Genomic DNA, 19474 nt, shown 5'->3' on the forward strand with positions numbered 1-19474 from the left:
GGGAAGATTTGGACAAAGATGATGAGTTTCTCTTTGGACCTGTTTAATGGCCATATCCATCGGGTGTCTAACTCATTGGTTGAGAGCTTGAGATTCTGAGTCCACAAACCTGGGTTCAAATCCCAGCTTGTCCGTGTCCTGGCTGTGTGATTCTGGGAGAGTTAGTCCACCTCTCTGAACTGCCCTTCGTTCACCATAAAATAAGTATAGTAGTATCTCTCTTATAAGGTTGTTGCTGAGAATTAAACAAGAGGGAATATGTTCAGCACATAGCATAGTGTACCCATGTCGCTGGCACATGGTAAACACTCCATAAATAGAATATCATTATTATTATTGCTGAGTTTGAATGAAATGATGAACAAGTCCAAGCGTTTTTTTGGCTAATTTCCTTTATGCCTGGAAGTCATGTCTTTAACTTGAATTTCAGTTCCTCTCTCCATTTGGAAATGTTGCCCGCTGCTCATTTCGCCTTTTGTTCCTGGAGATTAGGAGATTTCCCTGATGCTTAGCTCTTTGATAGACTGAATGGCAGGCAGAATTATTTTGTTTACTGAAGGCAAATTTTGAGGAGGAACTCAATGGTCACTTCACAATGTGGCCTCCAGGTGGCGCCCTTCCTCCGCTCATCTGCTGGTGGTTCTCATGCTACCCTCAAAGTAAGAAATCAGGACAGAAAACAGCAAGCCCAACCCCTAAGGCCCAGAGAAATGTTAAATGTACCTGAGGGACAATTCTACAGAACTTGAAGGAAGCATCTTTCTCCTTTTGGCAATGGGAATTGACAGTCAGTTCAGTCACTCAGTTGTCTCCGACTCTTTGCAACCCCATGAACTGTAGCCCGCCAGGCTTCCCTGTCCATCACCAGCTCCCAAAACTTGCTCAAACCCATGTCCATCAAGTCGGTGATGCCATCCAACCATCTCATCCTCTGTCGTCCCCTTTTCCACCTGCCTTCAGTCTTTCCCAGTATCAGGGTATGTTCCAGTGAGTCAGTTCTTGGCATCAGGTGGCCAAAGTATTGGAGTTTTAGCTTCAGCATCAGTCCTTCCAATGAATATTCAGGGTTAGTTTCCTTTAGAATTGACTGGTTTGATCTCCTTGCAGTCCAAGGGACTCTCAGTCCAAAGAATTCTTTGCAGTCCAAGAAATTGACGTGTACTTAACAATTCTCTCAGCAGGCCATGCTGTTTCATACTTCAGCATCTCCCTCTGCACATAGCCTTTGCCAGCAACGCTTGTTTCATGCCCCTTTGCCCCACAAATTCCTTTTTGTCTAGCAAAACGCAGCTCAGATGGCCCCTCCTCAGTAACACCTTGCGTGGTTGGCCCTTTAGTCTGGGTTGGATACCCCTCCTCTGGGCTTTCTTCATACTCTGAGTGCTGTGTTTGAATGGAGCTACAATACATTTTTCCCCCCAAGGCGGTAAGAATGATTTTCTTTTTCCTTTAATTTTTAAATATTTATTTATTTGTTTATTGGCCGAGCTGGGTCTTCGTTGTTGTGTGCGGGCTTTCTCTAGTTGCAGCGGTCAGGGCTATTCTTCATGGTTGTGAGCAAGCTTCTCATTGCAGCGGCTTCTCTTGTTGTGGTGCATGGGCTCAGTTGCCGGGTGGCATGTGGGATCTTAGTTCCCAGACCAGGGATCGAACCTGTGCCCTCTGCATTGGCAGGAGGACTCCTAACCAGTGGGCCACCAGGGAAGTCCCTACAGTACATATTTTTAAACTTTTTATTGTAGAGAACTTCAAACATTTTTTTTAATTGAATGAATGAACTAAGAGCATCAATTTTGCTAAACTTAAGGTCCGATTTTGTTATTCAGTTTACCCACAGATAAGGACCTCTATGAGGGAAGGACTTGTATTTTATGACATTTTGTCTCCAATCCCTGGGCCTGACACAGATATCCAGAAGGTCTGAGGAATAAATGGACGCAATACATACTTGGTCTCATCTCTCTAATCATACCCTTTCCCTTCTTTCCTCCTTTCTGCGGAGGGCCTTCCCATCATTGCCTGCATTTTTGAGAGTCAAGTGGAGAGGCAGCCACAGGCACTGCCAGCAGGGCTCAGGGCTAAGGCTCACCAGGACACCATCCTCCACTGAGACCTGGCGTGGGCTTCGGGATCACACACACATCTCTGTCTAAATTTTGGATCTTATTACGACAAACGACTGAACATCTCTGAGCCTCAGTTGCCTTATCTGTGAAAACAGAAATTGTTTGCTTTGCAGAGCTGTTGTGAGAATTAAGTAAGACACCCAACTGCTTGGCACGTAGTAGGTGTGCAATAAATGCTAGTTTCCTTCCTGTGGGGTTTTATGTTGAATCCAGGGAAATGACTTCATTCTTGGGGAAGAATGGCTGTTATTCATTATGCAGGTGGAACAGTGACAACAAGGATCTTTGGGAAACACCAGCTTCCCCTGCCTGGCACAGGAAACAGATCAGGCTGCCTGCATTACCCAAGCCCTCTGTATCCAGCCGGGCGGAGGAAAATGTGCGGGGCAGTGGGGACTCTGCACGGTGCCCTTCTGTTTTGACTGTCCTTTCTTCCATTCATTTATTCCTTCAGCTGATACTCTCTGCTCTTGAGGGGCAAGGTGCTGGGGCTGGTGGTGAACAGGCAGACATGGCCGCTGCCCTCACGGAGCGTGTGGTGTTAGGGGCTGGGAGAGACAGGTGCACGTTGCAAAGAGGGATAGAGTGAGTGTCAGTCACTTAGTCGTGTCCGACTCTTTGCGACTCCATGGACTGTAGCTTGCCAGGCTCCTCTGGTTCATGGGATTCTCCAGGCAAGAATACTGGAGTGGGTTGCCATTTCCTACTCCAGGGTATCTTCCCAACCCAAGGATCAAACCCAGGTCTCCTGCATTGAGGCAGATTCTTTACCATCTGAGCCACCAGGGAATAAGGAGTGCGGGCTATGAGAGGGAACAAAGGAGAATCTAACCTAGTCTGGGGGAAGGGAGAGCTTCCCTGAGGAAGGGACTTGGAAGCGGAGACAGAAAGGATGGCTGGGAGTGAACCAGGCCAAGTGCAGCTCACTCACTCTCCCCATCAACTTGTGGGGGACTCCAGATGGGTACCCCACCCAGAGCTCCCTGTCACAAAGCTCCACCCGAGCCAAGCCCCCCAAACAGCCTAGCGCAGCCCCTGTGGCCCTCTTCTCAAGTGACTGCAGGACCCAGAGGCTCTTGCTCACCAAGGAAGTCTCCCTAAGATAGCTGGGAAATGTGTTTGTTCAGGGAGTACTTGCCTTCTATTCAAGGATGCATAGAGAGGACCTGTCTTTAAAGAACAGATTCCAAATACTGAACATCTCAGGCACTTTCTGCCCAGTGTTTTGGGAAGTCATACATGGCTTCCTTCCCTCTCTGTCTCTCTCCATCACTGCATCACTGTACCCTTAACTTCTCCCCACCAGAGCAACCCACGAGCCCCCCCCACCGGAGCCTTTCCTTGCTTTGGCACAGCCAGATGCCAGGGCCCTGGGCAGCCCAGGGAATTGGGCAGGGACCTGCAGGTTTTCTGTTGCCAAGCAACATGATCCAGCCCAGCCCAGGGCAAAAAGTGAACTTGACATCAGCCCAGGGTGGGGTCCACCAGTGAATGGTCTGTGAGCCTCAAAAGGAAAAAAAGGATCACCAAGAACAAAGCCCAGCTGCTTTCGTTTCCTTTTCTTGACAAGGTTGGCCGATCAGGGCAACACTGGCAATCCAAGGCAGGATCCTGGACACTCTTTGTGGATGGGATGGTGAAGCGTGGTCCCAGTCAGACTCCTGCCAATCATTTGGTCTACATTCCCACCTTGGATAGAGTAGCAGTGGAATTACTGGGATAAATGATGCGGACTCTTTTTTCCACTTTTTGTTGCATTAAAATTTTTATTCTTAGACAGGAAAATGTATACATGGTAAAAAAAAAAATAAATCCAGATGGTACAAGACATACACAGTGAGAAGGAGGTCTTTCTGACACTGGTTTCCAATTTCCCACTCTGAACCAAAATTGCTTTCTTGTGCATATTTCCAGAGATAATGGGTGTAAACAACAGTTATATGTCTGTATAATCCACATTTCTTTAGAAAACTAAAATTGGTATACTACAAGCTCATCTTTCCCTTTTTATTGATACATTAGTGACTGAGCACACGTGTAATATATCTTGGAGATACTTCCTGTCCTTCCTATCCTTATCACTGCACAGCATTTCTTGTTAAGGAAGGACAGTCATTTAATAATTTAACTAGTGGGGCTTCCCTGGTGGCTCAGACAGTAAAGAATCTGCTTGCAACGCAGGAGACCCAAGTTCTGTCCCTGGGTTGGGAAGATCCCCTGGAGAAGGGAATGGCTACCCACTCCAATATTCTTGCCTGGGGAATTCCATAAACAGAGGAGCCTGGTGGGCTATAGTCTATGGTATCGCAAAGAGTCAGATATAACTGAGCGACTAACAATTTCACTTTTCATGGGCATTTTAAAGATGTTTGATGCATATCAATGAATCAGCAGAAGTGAGCTCTGGTTTACAGTGAGAAGTCCTATAAACCCAGCTAATCAGTGAAACCAGGATTAAAATCCAGATCAACTCAGAGCCATGCTATTTCTGCAAAGATGTTCAAAGACCAACAGCCCTGGAGAGGGAGTCAGTTGCTGGAGAGGGAACTCTCCCAGAGAAGATCGGACTTAAAAGTATGTGTGAGGGGTAAGGCCCACCATTTTTTAAAAAATTGTTGGGATACCAGCTGGATAATTGTATCCTCTATAGCAAATGCTTGCAACGCAGAGTGGAGGGTCTGCCCATGGTGGCGTGAGAATGGGCCACCTAAAGATACTCAAATTCAAGCACGTTATTAACTATGCTGAGCAACGTCAGCTTGAGACCTTCACAGTGGCAACAAGATCAAACTGTGCAATACAGAGCAGAAAGAGCAAGCTCTCTGCGCACATGTGGCTGGCTCTCTGGTTAGGTGGACAGGACCTCCATCAGAGCCCTGAGGATCTTTTCTGAGCCCTGAGTCTTCTTGCAGATCCTCTCCGATATGGAATGGAGAGGAGGCAACCCTGCTGAAGGCCTTCCCAAAGTGGCAGGGAGAGCAGAATGTGGCCTGCAGAGGACCTTCTTGAGGGGACAGAGCTTATCTTTGTCCTGTGCCCCCTGCAGTGGAAGTGGAGAGTCCTAACCACTCGACCACCAAGGAATTCTCAAAACTGCTGGGACTTCTGACAGATTACTTCTTCTTTTTTTTTTTGAGTATCTATGTTATCCCTTGTCACAAAAGTTTTATCTTCTTCCAAGACATGTTAGAGAGGAGTACTTTAATCTGTGAAGCTGGGGAGCCTGGAGAGCAGTTCTGTAGACAGAGCGTCTTTGTTAATATGATTACAAAATATTGAAATGCCCATGACTGGATGAAAAGGTGCATTCAGAGACATCCTTCTTAACTCCAAATTCCATGCCATACTGCTAGAACCGACAACTATTTCTGCCTGAGGGTTAGTATCAAAGTTGAACTGTGAATATGTAAGTCACACCTGCCAACTCCTTGGGGTTGTATGGAGCCTACAGGTGCTCGGCGGAAGGTCCTGAACAAGTGAGTACAGGCCCTCCTGGCTTCTCATCTCTGGCCTCCTTCTTCCATCCCCAATCCTTCCAGCTCCACGGAGATCAAAGCTGCTCCCTCGACCGGACAAAGCCGTTGCTGGAAAAGCCACAGTGATGCAGCAGCTCCTTGCTGACTGGGGCTGGGAGTGGTGCCAGGCCAGAGATTTCAGAAGGGAAAGCTCCCAAAGGCTGGCAGAAGTTGCCTATGGCTCGCCAGCATTCCGCGAGCTAGGTGGGCGGCCGGCATGGATGGGGATTCGGCTAGCTCACAAAACTGTTGAGCAAAGACCTGGAGACTGTTCTGAAAGGAGAGGCCGAGGAAGGGTCAGGTGTCAGGTGTCAGGTGTCTCCAGGGAAGCCCCGCTCAGGTCCTTAAGAGACTGGCATCGCAGTGACTCATTTCAGACAGAAAGGGCATAGAGCAGGGGTTCCCATGAGTGCCTCCCCAACACCCCGCCCACACAGCACTCCATGGATATCATTCCTTCTTGCAGCTTTATACTCAGCCTCCCCATTTGGAAAAGGGGAACAACTGAATGCCTGAAGTTTGCAAAGGAGTCAGACTTTGATCAACAATAGAAATAACGTAGGGACGTATCCATAAACCATGGTGTAGTTTTGTTTCTTTTTGGCCATGCTGTGCAGCAAGTGGGATCTTAGTTCCCTGACTAGTGATCGAACCCACATGCCTATGTGGAAGTATGGAGTCTTAACCACTGGACCACCAAAGAAGTCCCATAAATCATGGTTTTGTACACAGAACACAGCAGCTCAGACAGAGCTGATCTTGCCCTTTGGGATAGGTGAATGAGGGACCAGAGAGGTATGCCAACCAGAGGACACCTCTCTCCACTGGCATGTTCCTATGCCTGAAATTCCACCACTCCCAGTTGGTAGCACTGGGTGGCTGTATCAGGTCAAAGAAGACCCAAAAGGAGAGGCCAGGAGGCTGAAAAAGACGTGATGAAAGATACACTTTGCTGACTGCGCTGATCTGCTTAAGGGCAGCTTTGGGACAAAGACACATTATCCCACGGTATGTACGACTGAGTGGTGAACAAAAACAACACAGAAAAGATACCGGACTTGGAGTCAGGTACACCACCGTTTGAATCCTGCCTCTGACAATTACTGGCTAGGTGACTTTGAGCCTGTTACTTGACTTTTCTGAGCCCCCACTTTCCCATTGCTAAAGCAGGGAATTGACTCCTGCCTCACAGATTTGCCACGTGACTCCTGCCTCGTAGGATTGCCATGAATGTGAACATGCCCTTTTACTGAGACCCTGAGCACACGTATAATTTATCAGAAGTGGCAGCCCGGAACATCGGCGGCAATGTTGTGGACGGGATGTTCCATTTGCCCAGCAGATTCTCTCTGCTGTGATTGCTCTTCTCAGCCCAAGTCCCCTGCTTGTTCTTGGGCGGTTCCTTCTGAAGCTGTGGTGACCTTCCGTGCAAGCTGTTGAGAGGCTGGTGTTAGAATTTCACTCAAGTTTTCCAAAGGTATTTGCATTTTGAGGCCAATTTCCCTTTGCCATGGGTTCCCCCCCCCCCCACTTATGTTTGGCCTTGGGGAGAAGATTTTCACCTCTCTGAAATTAATCTTTGTCTGGAAGAATTTCTTACCACCAAGAAGATCTAGGCCTGACCCCCCAACCCCCACATACACACATTTGCAAAGGAGAGGAGGATAGAGGAGGAAGAGGTGGAGAAAAATTGGAGTGAAGTTAGGAAAAGAAATGATGTGAAAGCAGCAAATAGAGAAGGTGCAGGGAGCTAGAGGGCAGAGGAAGAGGGCATTGAACCTGGAGGATCTCTCCCTGAGTAACCATGGGAGCCAGCAGTCCTTGTGAACAGGCTTTCTCTCAGCGCCTCCTGTCCCCACCAGAGCAGCCTGCCTCCATGGAGCTGTGCAGGGGCTGCCTGCCTGTAGATTCTAAAATCAACTCCTTGTATGCTCCCAGAGTCTTCTAGCTCTCTCCTTTTTTTCCCCCAACTGTAGCACGGGGCATGCTGGATCTTAGTTCCCCGACCAGGGATCGAACCCCTGCCCCCTGCAGTGGAAGTGCAGAGTCTTAACCACTGGCTCACCAGGGAAGTCCCTAGCTCTCCTTTCCACAGGCCTTCCTGCTGCCTCTGAGAGGCCCGTGGGTTCCCCTGGTTACCACTCTCTCACTAAGCCCCATTTCCCCTACTGCTTATCACCACCCAGTGTGGGGTGGGGCTCCTGGATGTGCAGCCTGGGTGGTTGTAACAGGTCCTATGCTCAGAAAGAGCATTAAATCTGCTTTGATTTAATGCTCTTTTTCTGTCCCCATCTGGAAACTTCTAATAATTTAATCTTTGAAATGGGTAAGTGTTTTGTAAAGTGAAGTCCAATGACTCAATGGAGCGTACATGAGACAAGACCCTAGGTGGGCAGGCAACAGGAACACAAGGCAATAGGCTTAATGGCCCTGCAGGTATACGCATGCCTGGCAAAGTCTGGGACACCACTGGGCCCCAGTGTGGCCCAGTCAGACCTGGACCCATTTTGGTGGTCGTGACAGTGGTAGCGGCAGGAACCACAGGAGTGGGGAGGAGAGGCTCACAGGAAGGCAGCACTGGATCCCCCCTAGGAGGCCTGCTTCTGTCCCTGGAGCCCATCCTTGCAGTGTCTGGACAACTTTTGGATCTGAGCTCCCAGAAAAGAATTTCTGGCCTTCAGGCAGTTCAGTTCGGTTCAGTCGCTCAGTAGTGTCTAACTCTTTGCGACCCCGTGAACCACAGCACACCAGGCCTCCCTGTCCATCACCAACTCCCGCAGTCCACCCAAACCCATGTCCATTGAGTCGGTGATGCCATCCAACCATCTCATCCTCTGTCGTCCCCTTCTCCTCCTGCCCTCAATCTTTCCCAGCATCAGGGTCTTTTCCAGTGAGTCAGCTCTTTGCATGAGGTGGCCAAAGTATTGGAGTTTCAGCTTCAACATCAGTCCTTCCAATGAACACCCAGGACTGATCTCCTTTAGGATGGACTGGTTGGATCTCCTTGCAGTCCAAGGGACTCGCAAGAGTCTTCTCCAATACCACAGTTCAAAAGCATCAATTCTTCAGCACTCAGCTTTCTTTATAGTCCAACTCTCACATCCATATATGACTACTGGAAAAACCATAGCCTTGACTATACGGACCTTTGTTGGCAAAGAAATGTCTCTGCTTTTTAATATGCTGTCTAGATATAATGCAAAATATAACAATAATTCATTAATGTTAGGTCTTGATTGATCACAAGAATTTTCTGGCTTGTTTATCTGCAAGTTCATTTATTAGGTCACCAAAATTTATAATTTTAGCAAATTTATTTTCAATCAGTATAATGGAAAGTAATGTTAGTTGCTCTTGGCAAATGTAAGGTAGCAAATATTTTCAATAATTTTTTATTTTGAGAAGGAGTTTTCTGCTGATGCAGCTGTTACTGAAGCTGTTAAGAATATTTTATGGCCTGTGAATACATTTTTGATAAATTATTTCAAAATATAAATTTTGGTACGTTTAGACCTGATGATTCCCATGGGACAATCTTTCTAGGCAGATTTAATTCTTCACACAAATCAGTTTCATGTACGTTTGAATTTGATTTTAAACGTAAATTTACACCACGCCTCTTTAATGTTTCCTCTGACTTTTTCTGTATCTTGAGGTCATATAAGAAACTGCAAGTGGCCTCATTTTTGGCATATGATTTAAAACACCTATTTATGCATTCTTTCATTGTATCTTAAATGACAAGAAAAGTTAATTTTGAAGTTACTTTGCTTGTTAATAATTGGTTTAATCCAAGCTTCGTATGAATATAGTGTTCTTTTCCATTGAATGAAAAAATTCAGTTTGAATCTAATTTCTCTTTGTAAGCCTGTGAATATTTGCTCTGCAATTTTGTAGTAGACCTTGAAGATTCTAAACTCCTTGAAGAATTCTAGTAATTCCTTGATATGCTCTATTATAATATGTATATGTCTTTATTTTGTAGCAATTTATTGACAAAATTTACTGTTGGACTATAAAGAAAGCTGAGCACAGAAGAACTGATGCTTTTGAACTGTGGTGTTGGAGAAGACTCTTGAGAGTCCCTTGGACTGCAAGGAAATCCAACCAGTCCATCCTAAAGGAGATCAGTCCTGGGTGTTCATTGGAACAGTTCATTGGGCAGTTGAGAAACTCCTATCTGGGGTCTCCAAGTGTGATTCTGGACCAGCAGAACAGCATCCCTGGTGGGTTTGAAATGCAAACTCTCAGGCTCCACCCCAGACCTGCTAAGTCAGGATCTGCAGTTTTAACAAGATAACCAGGTGATTCGTGTAGAAAAGTTTGAGAAGCACTGAGCTAGGGGATGTGAATGGTGCATTTTAGACATGTGAGAGGAGCTGAGAAGCTGTCTCTGAACCTCTCAGTCATGCCAGGTTAGACCAGCCTGCAGGGATTCCAAGGACTATGCTGTTCCTGTCACTTTCTTCTTGCTTCTTGTTCATCTCCTGAGCCCCAATCCCCAGACATATGATACATAGTCCTAGGTACAAGGGCCCTGTGGTCAGTGTCTGGCAACACCTCAGCCCTGGCACTTGCTCTGGTTTTGAGCTCCTATCTCAAGTCAAGGGAGTATGCAGAGAAAGACAGCAGGCTGACCTCAGGCCTGGGAACCTCCAAGTTCTGGCCTGGCTTCCAGCTTGTCCCAGGCCACCCTCTGTGGCAGTGGCCCAAGGACTCTGCCACATGCCTCCATGTCCTAGCGATTGGTCCTCAGGCATGCCCCTGCTTCAGAGCACAGCCCCTAAACACACCGTTTCCTTCTCCAGTAAAATGTCCTTTCTCTTTCTCTCTCTCTCTCTTTCTTTGTCTAGCTTTTATAGTTAGTTATTTGTCTTTGGCTGTGCTGGGTCTTCATTGCTGCATGTGGGATTTCTCTAGCTGCAGCAAGTAGGGGCTACTCCACATTGCAGTGTGCAGGCTTCTGTAGTTTCTAGAGCACAGGCTCTAGGCTCGAGGGCTTCAGTAATTGTGGTGCATGGGCTTAGCTGCTTAGTGGCATGTGGGATCTTCCCAGACCAGGAATAGAACCTGGGTCCTCCTGCATTGGCAGGCAGATTCTTAGCCACTGGACTGCCAGAGAAATCTCTGTCCTTTCCCTCTTTATTTGCCTCCCAACAAGCATTCAAGGTGGCTTCCCAGGTGGTTCAATGGTAAAGAATCTGCCTGCCAATGCAGGAGATGCAGGAGATGTGGGTTCCATCCTTGGGTCTGAAAGATCCCCTGGAGAAGTAAATGACAACCCACTCCAGATTCTTGCCTGGAAAATTCCACGGACAAAGGAGCCTGGCAGGCTACAGTCCATGGGGTCGCAAAGAGTCCGACATGACTAAGCATGCCTGCAACGAGCATTCAAGACTCACTCATCTGCTTATCCTGGAGGCTTTTCATTTTCCTTGGGGTTCCCACAGCTACCAGCAGACAGATCTATGACAGTAGCCCCAAGCTCCAGGATCCTCGAGACAGGGAAAGTAAATGAAGGCCAGGTGGAGACTGTGGCACATGCAGAGCTTTCAACCAGACACACAAATGCAGGCCCAGTGTGTACAAGACTTTGGATTTTAAAAGAGAAGCAGAAAGCCTTGCTTTTTTTTTTTTTTTTATAAATTTATTTATTTTAGTTGGGGGCTAATTACTTTACAATATTGTAATAGTTTTTGCCATACATTGACATGAATCAGCCATGGGTTTACATGTGTTCCCCTTCCTGGACCCCCCACCCACCTCCCTCCCCAACCCATCCCTCTGGGTCATCCCATTGCCCCGGCCCTGAGCCCTTGTCTCATGCATCGAACAAGGAATAAAAAGCCTTGCTTTTTATGCAAAATCTCCTTTTCAAATACTAGTAACTAAATTAAAAAATTAAAACAAACCGAAGGCTAACCACACTCCTCTACAGGAGGCTAGCATCGCCGATGGACAATTTGCCAGTCTATGTCAACACTTGCTATCTTGTGTTGTCATTATCTGTGGACATCTTTGTCTTCCCACTCGGGCTGGTAGCAACTTGAGGATGCCGCCTGAAACAAGTTGTTCTTAACATATGATCGGTGAGTAAATGAATGAATGAATGAATGAATGCTGCTGCTACTTCTTGTAAGTCGTGGTCATCTGGTGGGTTTAAAACCATGGTTCATTATGGACAGTGTCGCCTCCTAGGAGTTGTTTGGACAACTGTGAGGGTATTTTTGGTTGTTATAAGGATTAACAGTACCATTGGCATTTAATGGGTGGGGGTAGTCAGAATGATATGGTTGGATGTATGGATGAGAGAGCTGAACCATAAAGAAAGCTGGGCGCCAAAGAATAGATGCTTTCGAACTGTGGTGTTGGAGAAGACTCTTGAGAGTCTCTTGGACTGCAAGGAGATCAAACCAGTCCACCCTAAAGGAAATCAGTCCTGAATATTCATTGGAAGGACTGATGCTGAAGCTGAAACTCCAATACTTTGGCCTCCTGATGCGAAGAACTGACTCATTGGAAAAGACCCTGAGACTGGGAAAGATTGAAGGCGGGGGGAGAAGGGGACAACAGAGGATGAGATGGTTGGATGGTATCACTGACTCGACTTGAGTCGGACATGAGTTTAAGCAAGCTTCGGGAGATGGTGAAGGACAGGGAAGCCTGGTGTGCTACAGTCCATGGGGTTGCAAAGAGTCGGACACGAATGAGCAACTGAACAGCAAGTCAGAATGATAAAAATAATATTAAGCACTTATTTTGTTCTCACTGTCTGCCAGACTTTCTTCCAAGCACTTTATTGAAAGGAAATTATTTCATCTTTACAACAATCTTACAAGGTAGGTACTGTCATCATATCCGTTTCACAGTTGGCGAGGTGAGTGAGGGGATGCTAGTAGGTTGGCAATGGACAGAGCAGCCTAGCATCATAAGAAACCACAGTTTCTTGTATGCTCCATTGGCTGCTTATGCAGAAAAGAAAAGCCTCTGTTTATAACCATCAGAAATACAACAATCACGTAAATGAAGGAAGAGTTTTATTTCTACTAACTGCTGAAAAGAGCTCACCATTTCATAAAAATCAACAGGCAGCAACATTGCTCAAGGCATTTGGGTCTCTAAACCCATATACCTACATCCATCTGTGTTTATAGTTACCAAAGTTATGATGATTCTAGATGCAAGCATTGGAGTGATTGATTTTTTTTAATTAGTAAACTTTGTGTTGAATAACTACGAACTTCAAAGAAGTGAATGAATCATAAGTATACACCTTATGAGCTTTTGCAAAATGAACACTTGTGTAACCAGGACTCAGATCAAGAAACAGAACATTCTTAGCACCCCGTAAGTCCCTTCTAGTCACAATGCACCCTAAAGGTAACTAGCTACCATCCTGACTTCTAACACTTTATATTCATTTTGCCTATATATCTTTGAACTTTACATAAATGAAATCATGTAGTATATGCTTCTTTAGTGTCCGGCATCTTTTAGTTAAAATTGTCAGATTCAGCCACATGGTTGTGTGAACTGGAAGTTTGTTCATTCTTGCCATTGTGTAGTATCCCATTGATGGACATACCACACGATCTATCCCTTCTGCTGTAGGTGGACTTTTGAGTTGTTTCCAGTTTTGAGCTATTGCAAATAATGATGCTGTGAATATTCTTTTGATAGCTGTCTTTTGGTAACATATGTATGCATTTAATTTCTGCAAGTATGTGTGTAGGCAGTTTATGGTATCTGTTATTTTCATCTCACAGCAGTAAGTTGTTGTTGTTGTTCAGTCATTAAGTCTTGTCTGACTCTTTGCGACCCTATGGACTGCAGCACGACAGGCTTCCCTGTCATTCACTATTTCCTGGAGTTTGCTCAAACTCATGTCCATTGTGTTGGTGATGCCATCCAGCCATCTCATTCTCTGTCACCCCCTTTTCCTGCCTTCAGTCTTTCCCAGCATCAGGGTCTTTTCCAGTGAGCTGGCTCTTTGCATCAGGTGGCCAAAGTATTAGCAGTAAGAGGGTGTTACAAAATACTCACTCTCCAAAGGAGGCATAGGTTTGAGGGAACAGTTGAGACTCTCTGGTCTGAAGCAGAGGCTCTGTCCATGGTCCATTTTCTGTCTCACAGAGATTATCCCTGCTGTCCTGTGCTTCCTGCTGGGGAGTGCTGTGGCTGAGCTCTGAGGAGGGAGTTTGAGAATCTTGCCGTAAGACTAAAGGGCCGGGATTTCCCTGGCAGTCCAGTGGTTAGGACTTTGTGCTCCCAATGCAGGGGGCGTGGGTTTGATCCCTCCTGGGAGAAACAGGATCCTGCATGCTACACTCCCCTCCAAAATTAAATCAATTGAAAAAAAAAAAAAAAGACTGAAGGGCAGAGGCCTGCATTCTCACTTCCACCACTAGAGGTCAGGCATTCACAAGGGACAGGGACTGGCCGCCCCTCTTCATTCAACGTTCCTCTCAGGTTCCTGTCCCTTCTTCCTTGGTAACTGGGGATCCAACTCTGCCAGGGGAATTTAAACAAACTCTTCGTAGTGCACCTCAGAGGAGGCAATGGAACCAGCACACTTTTGGGGCATCAAATCCTTTTCACCCAACCTTCCCTCTCTAGGGTTTGGCTGTCTCTTAGGGGTAACCCACATGTTCTCTGTCCTCCTTCACTCACTGGCTTTAATGGGGAGTATATCCAACCCTGGGCCATCTCTGCTGGATTCACTGTTCCTACATGATGACTTCTATAGGCACACATGCTGGTAAATGTTTAACAACTTGTTCTGGGAGTTGGGGGGTAATTTGTAGTGTTTACTGATTTCTGTGATGTAAATACTTTCACCATGTCTGATTTCAGTTATTAATGAGATGTCACTGAACCTGGAATTGGGAAGAGATGCTAAATTGCATAGTCGTCGTCATGCATATGTGCTCAGTCATGTCTGACTCTTCCTGACCCCATGCACTGTAGCCCGCCAGGCTCCTCTGTCCACGGGATTCTCCAGGCAAGAATACTGGAGTAGGTTGCCATTTCCTCCTCCAGGGGATCTTACTGACCCAGAGATCGAACCCCTGACTCCTGCAGCTCCTGCATTGCAGGCAGATTTTTTACCTGCAGAGCCACTGGGGAAGCCCAAATAGCATAATATGATGTACTATTTCCAACATACATGCATAATACATGTAAATAAATTTCAAAGTGCAGATAAGAGTACAATGTAGTAAAATTAGGAAGTGATGTGTTTTGAGTGTGTGTTAGTTTAAAACTTTTAATTGTTTTAGTGTAGTGTAAATGCCATTATTTATTATTGAGGTATATATAGCTGATGTACAATATTTTATGTTTCAGGTGTACAACAAAGTGACTCATAATTTGTGAAGATTATATTTCATTTATAGTTATTATAAACTATTGGCTATATTCCTTGTGCTCTACAAAATATCCCTGTGGCTTATTTATTTTATACATAGTAGTTTGTACCTCTAACCCCTTATCTTGCCACTTCTCTCTTTCCTCTCCCGTGGTAACCACTAGTTGGTTTTCCATATCTGTGAATATGTTTTTGTTGTATTTACTAGATTGTTTTATTTTTTAGATTCCATGGAGGACGGCATGGCAACCCACTCCAGTATTCTTGCCTGGAGAATCCCCATGGACAGAGGAGTTGGGCAGGCTACAGTCCATGGGGTCGCAAAGAGTTGAACATGACTGAGCAACTAAGTGCACACACACATAAGTGATGTACAGTACGTGTCTGTCTCTGTCTGACTTACTTCACTGAACATAATACCCTCTAAGTCTATTCACGGTGTTGCAAAAGGAAAAATTTTGGAAAAAAAATTTCATTCTTTTTAATGGCTGACTATTCCATGTTATACACTATGGTATATATATTCCATGGTGTATATATAGTATGTGGTATATATACACCACATCTTCTTTATCCATTTATCTGTTTATAGACACTTAGCTTGCTTCCATATCTTGGCAACTGTAAATAATGCTATTATGAACATTGGGAGTGCATTTATCTTTTTAGTGTTTTCATTTTTTTTTCCAGAAAAATACACAGGAGTGGAATTGATGGGTTGTATAATAGTTCTATTTTTAGTATTCTGAGAAACCGCCATACTGTTTTCCATAGCAGCTGTACCAATTTACATTCTCCCTAACTTATAATTTATTTCACTTTACATATGTAATTTAATTTTTAATAAAGGCTATGTTTAATAACTGGCTCACAGAAAGCTTGGGAATTTTAGTTGATTCTTGAGAGACAGATGAACAGGCTCCAGCACAACACTGCTGGTAAAAGGCTGTGGTCTCCCTTTAAGAAACCACATCAGAGAAAATAACTGCAAATGAAACTGACAAGGGATTTATCTCCAAAATACACAAGCAGCTCATGCATCTCAATACCAAAAAACCCAAAAACCTGATCAAAAAACAGGTGGAAGACCTAAACAGACAGATCTCCAAAGAGGACATACAGGTGGCCAACAAACACAGGAAAAGATGCTCAACATTACTCATTATTAGAGTCATGCAAATCTAAATGACAATTAGGTATCACCTCATACAGGTCAGAATGGCCACCATCAAAAAAAATCTACAAATAAATGCTGGAGAGGCTGTGGAGAAAAGGGAACCCTCTTGCACTGTTGGTGGGAATGTAAATGGATATAGCCACCATGGAGAATAGTATGGAGATTCCTTAAAAAACTAGGAATACAACTACTTTATGACCCAGCAATCCCACTACTGGGCCTATACCCTGAGAAAACTATATTTGAAAAAGACACATGTACCCCAGTGTTCGTTGCATCACTATTTACCATAGCTAGGACATGGAAGCAACCTAGATGGCTGACAGATGAATGGATAAAGAAGTTGTGGTACATGTATACAATGGAATATTACTCAGCCATAAAAAGGAACACATATGAGTCAGTTCTAGTGAGGTAGATAAACCTAGAACCTGTTATACAGAGTGAAGTAAGTCAGAAAGAGAAAAACAAATATTGTACATTAATGCATATATATGGAATCTAGAAAAAATGGTATAGAGATACAGACATGGAGAACAGACTTGTGGACACAGGGGCGGGGGAAGGGAGCGCGATAAAATGAGTCGGGGGGTAAGAAAGTTCTTTATAAAAACATAAAGACATATGTAAAGACCATTTGAGTCATTATTTGCTCTTTTTATTGGGGACAGGACAAGCCATATGATTTAGTTGAGAAAGTGTGACTTTTGGAACAAACAAGAATGAATTTGGTTTTGCAATGCTATATAGTTTTTGATATCACAAAAATCTCTCAGAGACTGTTTCCTCATGTGTAAAATTGTGTGAACAATATCTAAATTGAGTGTATTGTCAAAATTAGTGGTTACATGTATAAAGTCCCTACCAAGTGCCTAGCACACAGTAGGTGCACAATAAATAGTAGGTCTCATTTCTGCTAGGAATTTCGAGGTTTGTCATAGCTTTTCTTCTAAGGTACAAGCATCTTTTAATTTCATGGCTGCGGTCACTGTCCACAGTGATTTTGGAGCCCAAGAAAATAAAATCTGCCACTGTTTCCATTTTTCCCCATCTATTTGCCATGAAGTGATGGGACCCAATGCCATGATCTTCATTTTTTGAATGTTGAGTTTTAAGGTAGCTTTTTCACTCTCCTCTTTCACTTTGGTCAAGAGGCTCTTTAGTTCCTTTTCACTTTCTACCACTAGGGTGGTATCATCTGCATATCTGAAGTTGTTGATATTTCTCCTGGCATTTCTCATGATGTACTCTGCCTACAAGTTAAATAAGCAGGGTGACAATATACATGATGTACTCCTTTCCCAATTTGGAACCATTCCGTTGTTCCGTGTCTCATTCTAACTGTTGCTTCTGACTTGCATACAGGTTTCTCAGTTCAGTTCAGTTCAGTCGCTCAGTCGTATCTGACTCTTTGCGACCCCATGGACTGCAGCACGCCAGGCCTCCCTGTCCATCACCAACTCCTGGAGTTTACTCAAACTCATGCCCATTGAGTCGGTGATGCCATCCAACCATCTCATCCTCTGTCGTGCTCTTTTCCTCCTGCCTTCAATCTTTCCCAGTCTCAGGGTCTTTTCCAATGAGTCAGTTCCCATCAGGTGGCCAAAGTACTGGAGTTTCAGCTTCAGCATCAGTCCTTCCAATGAACACCCAGGACTGAACTCCTTTAGGATGGACTGGTTGGATTTCCTTGCACTCCAAGGGACTCTCAAGAGTCTTCTCCAACACCACAGTTCAAAAGCATCAATTCTTCAGTGCTCAGCTTTCTTTATAGTCCAACTCTCACATCCATACACAACTACTGGAAAAACCATAGCTTTGACTAGATGGACCTTTGTTGACAAAGTAATGTCTCTGCTTTTTACTATGCTGTCTAGGTTGGTCATAACTTTTCTTCCAAGGAGCAAGCATCTTTTCATTTCATGGTTGCAGTCACATCTGCAGTGATTTTGGAGCCCCCCAAAATAAAGTCTGCCACTGTGTCCACTGTTTCCCCATCTATTTGCCATGAAGTGATGGGACCAGATGCCATGATCTTAGTTTTCTGAACGTTGAGCTTTAAGCCAACTTTTTCACTCTCCTCTTTCACTTTCATCAAGAGGCTCTTTAGTTCTTCTTCACTTTCTGCCATAAGGGTGGTGTCATCCGCATATCTGAGGTTATTGATATTTCTCCCGGCAATCTTGATTCCAGCTTGTGCTTCATCCAGCCCCGTGTTTCTCATGATGTACTCTGCATATAAGTTAAATAAGCAGGGTAACAATATACAGCCTTGATATACTCCTTTCCCTATTTGGAACTAGTCTATTGTTCCATGTCCAGTTTTAACTGTTCCATGTCTAGTTTTCACTGTTGCTTCCTGACCTGCATACAGATTTCTCAAGAGGCAGGTCAGGTGGTCTGGTATTCCCATCTCTTTAAGAATTTTCCAGAGTTTGTTGTGGTCCACACAGTCAAAGGCTTTGGCATAGTCAATAAAGGAGAAGTAGATGTTTTTCTGGAACTCTCCTGCTTTTTTGATGATCCAACAGATGTTGGCAATTTGATCTCTGAGTCCTCTGCCTTTTCTAACAGGTTTGTCAGGAGGCAGGTAAGGTGGTCTGGTATTCCCATCTCTTTAAGAATTTTCCAGTTTGTCAGAGGGGGAAATTGAGCAGGGAGGGAGGGTGTCCACCTTCTGCAGTGAGTCTGGATCTAGGACATGTTAAAAAACAAAATTCAGCCCAGTAACTTTGAAGATCTAATTGACTTTATTCAATGGTTCGGGAATCAGGGAGAATCCCATCTAGCAACTATAAGGGCGCTCAGAGGGGTTGTACAAAATGGAAGGTTTTTTACAGGAAAAAGGGTGGGGCAAGGGACCTATCGTTAAAAGAAAAGAAAGTGGGGGGAGGGAAGAAGTGCCAAGGGTTTTATTAGGCAGATTGTCTCTTCTTCCTCTGGGGAATGGAGAGGCTCCCTGTGACAGATTACTATGTGACAGCTCCTCATTGGTGCTGACCAGAAAATTCCAAACTCGTTAAGATTACATTTGTGGTGAAGATCAAAACTGCAATTGGGCTTGGTATTAAATCTAGCTTTGGAATCATGGGGTTTAGCACAAATGATGCCATTTTGGACCTGTGGGTTTTCTCTTTAACAGAACTCAAGGAGGAAAGAAGGCAGAACAAGGACAGGCTTATGGAAAAGGAAGCAGCAGCAGTAAGTTGTGTGGGGCCCAGAATGGGAGCCGGAGAAGGCAATGGCACCCCACTCCAGTACTCTTGCCTGGAAAATCCCATGGACGGAG

General features: G+C 44.8%; 1 protein-coding gene across 1 annotated transcript in view; it reads left to right on the forward strand.

Moving 5' to 3' along the window:
- Window positions 1-285: 285 nt before the first annotated feature.
- Window positions 286-19474, forward strand: part of LOC145513858 (uncharacterized) — a 64431-nt gene continuing 45242 nt past the window's right edge. Inside the window, exons 1-2 of the mRNA XM_081510797.1 lie at window positions 286-301; window positions 5666-5845. Of these exons, the coding sequence (XP_081366923.1) occupies window positions 286-301; window positions 5666-5845 (196 nt within the window). The remainder of the gene's footprint in view (window positions 302-5665; window positions 5846-19474) is intronic.

Source organism: Giraffa tippelskirchi, chromosome 7 (assembly GCF_054371585.1).
Source record: "Giraffa tippelskirchi isolate mGirTip1 chromosome 7, T2T-mGirTip1v1.2.pri, whole genome shotgun sequence".
In the NCBI taxonomy this organism is placed as follows: Eukaryota; Metazoa; Chordata; class Mammalia; order Artiodactyla; family Giraffidae; genus Giraffa; species Giraffa tippelskirchi.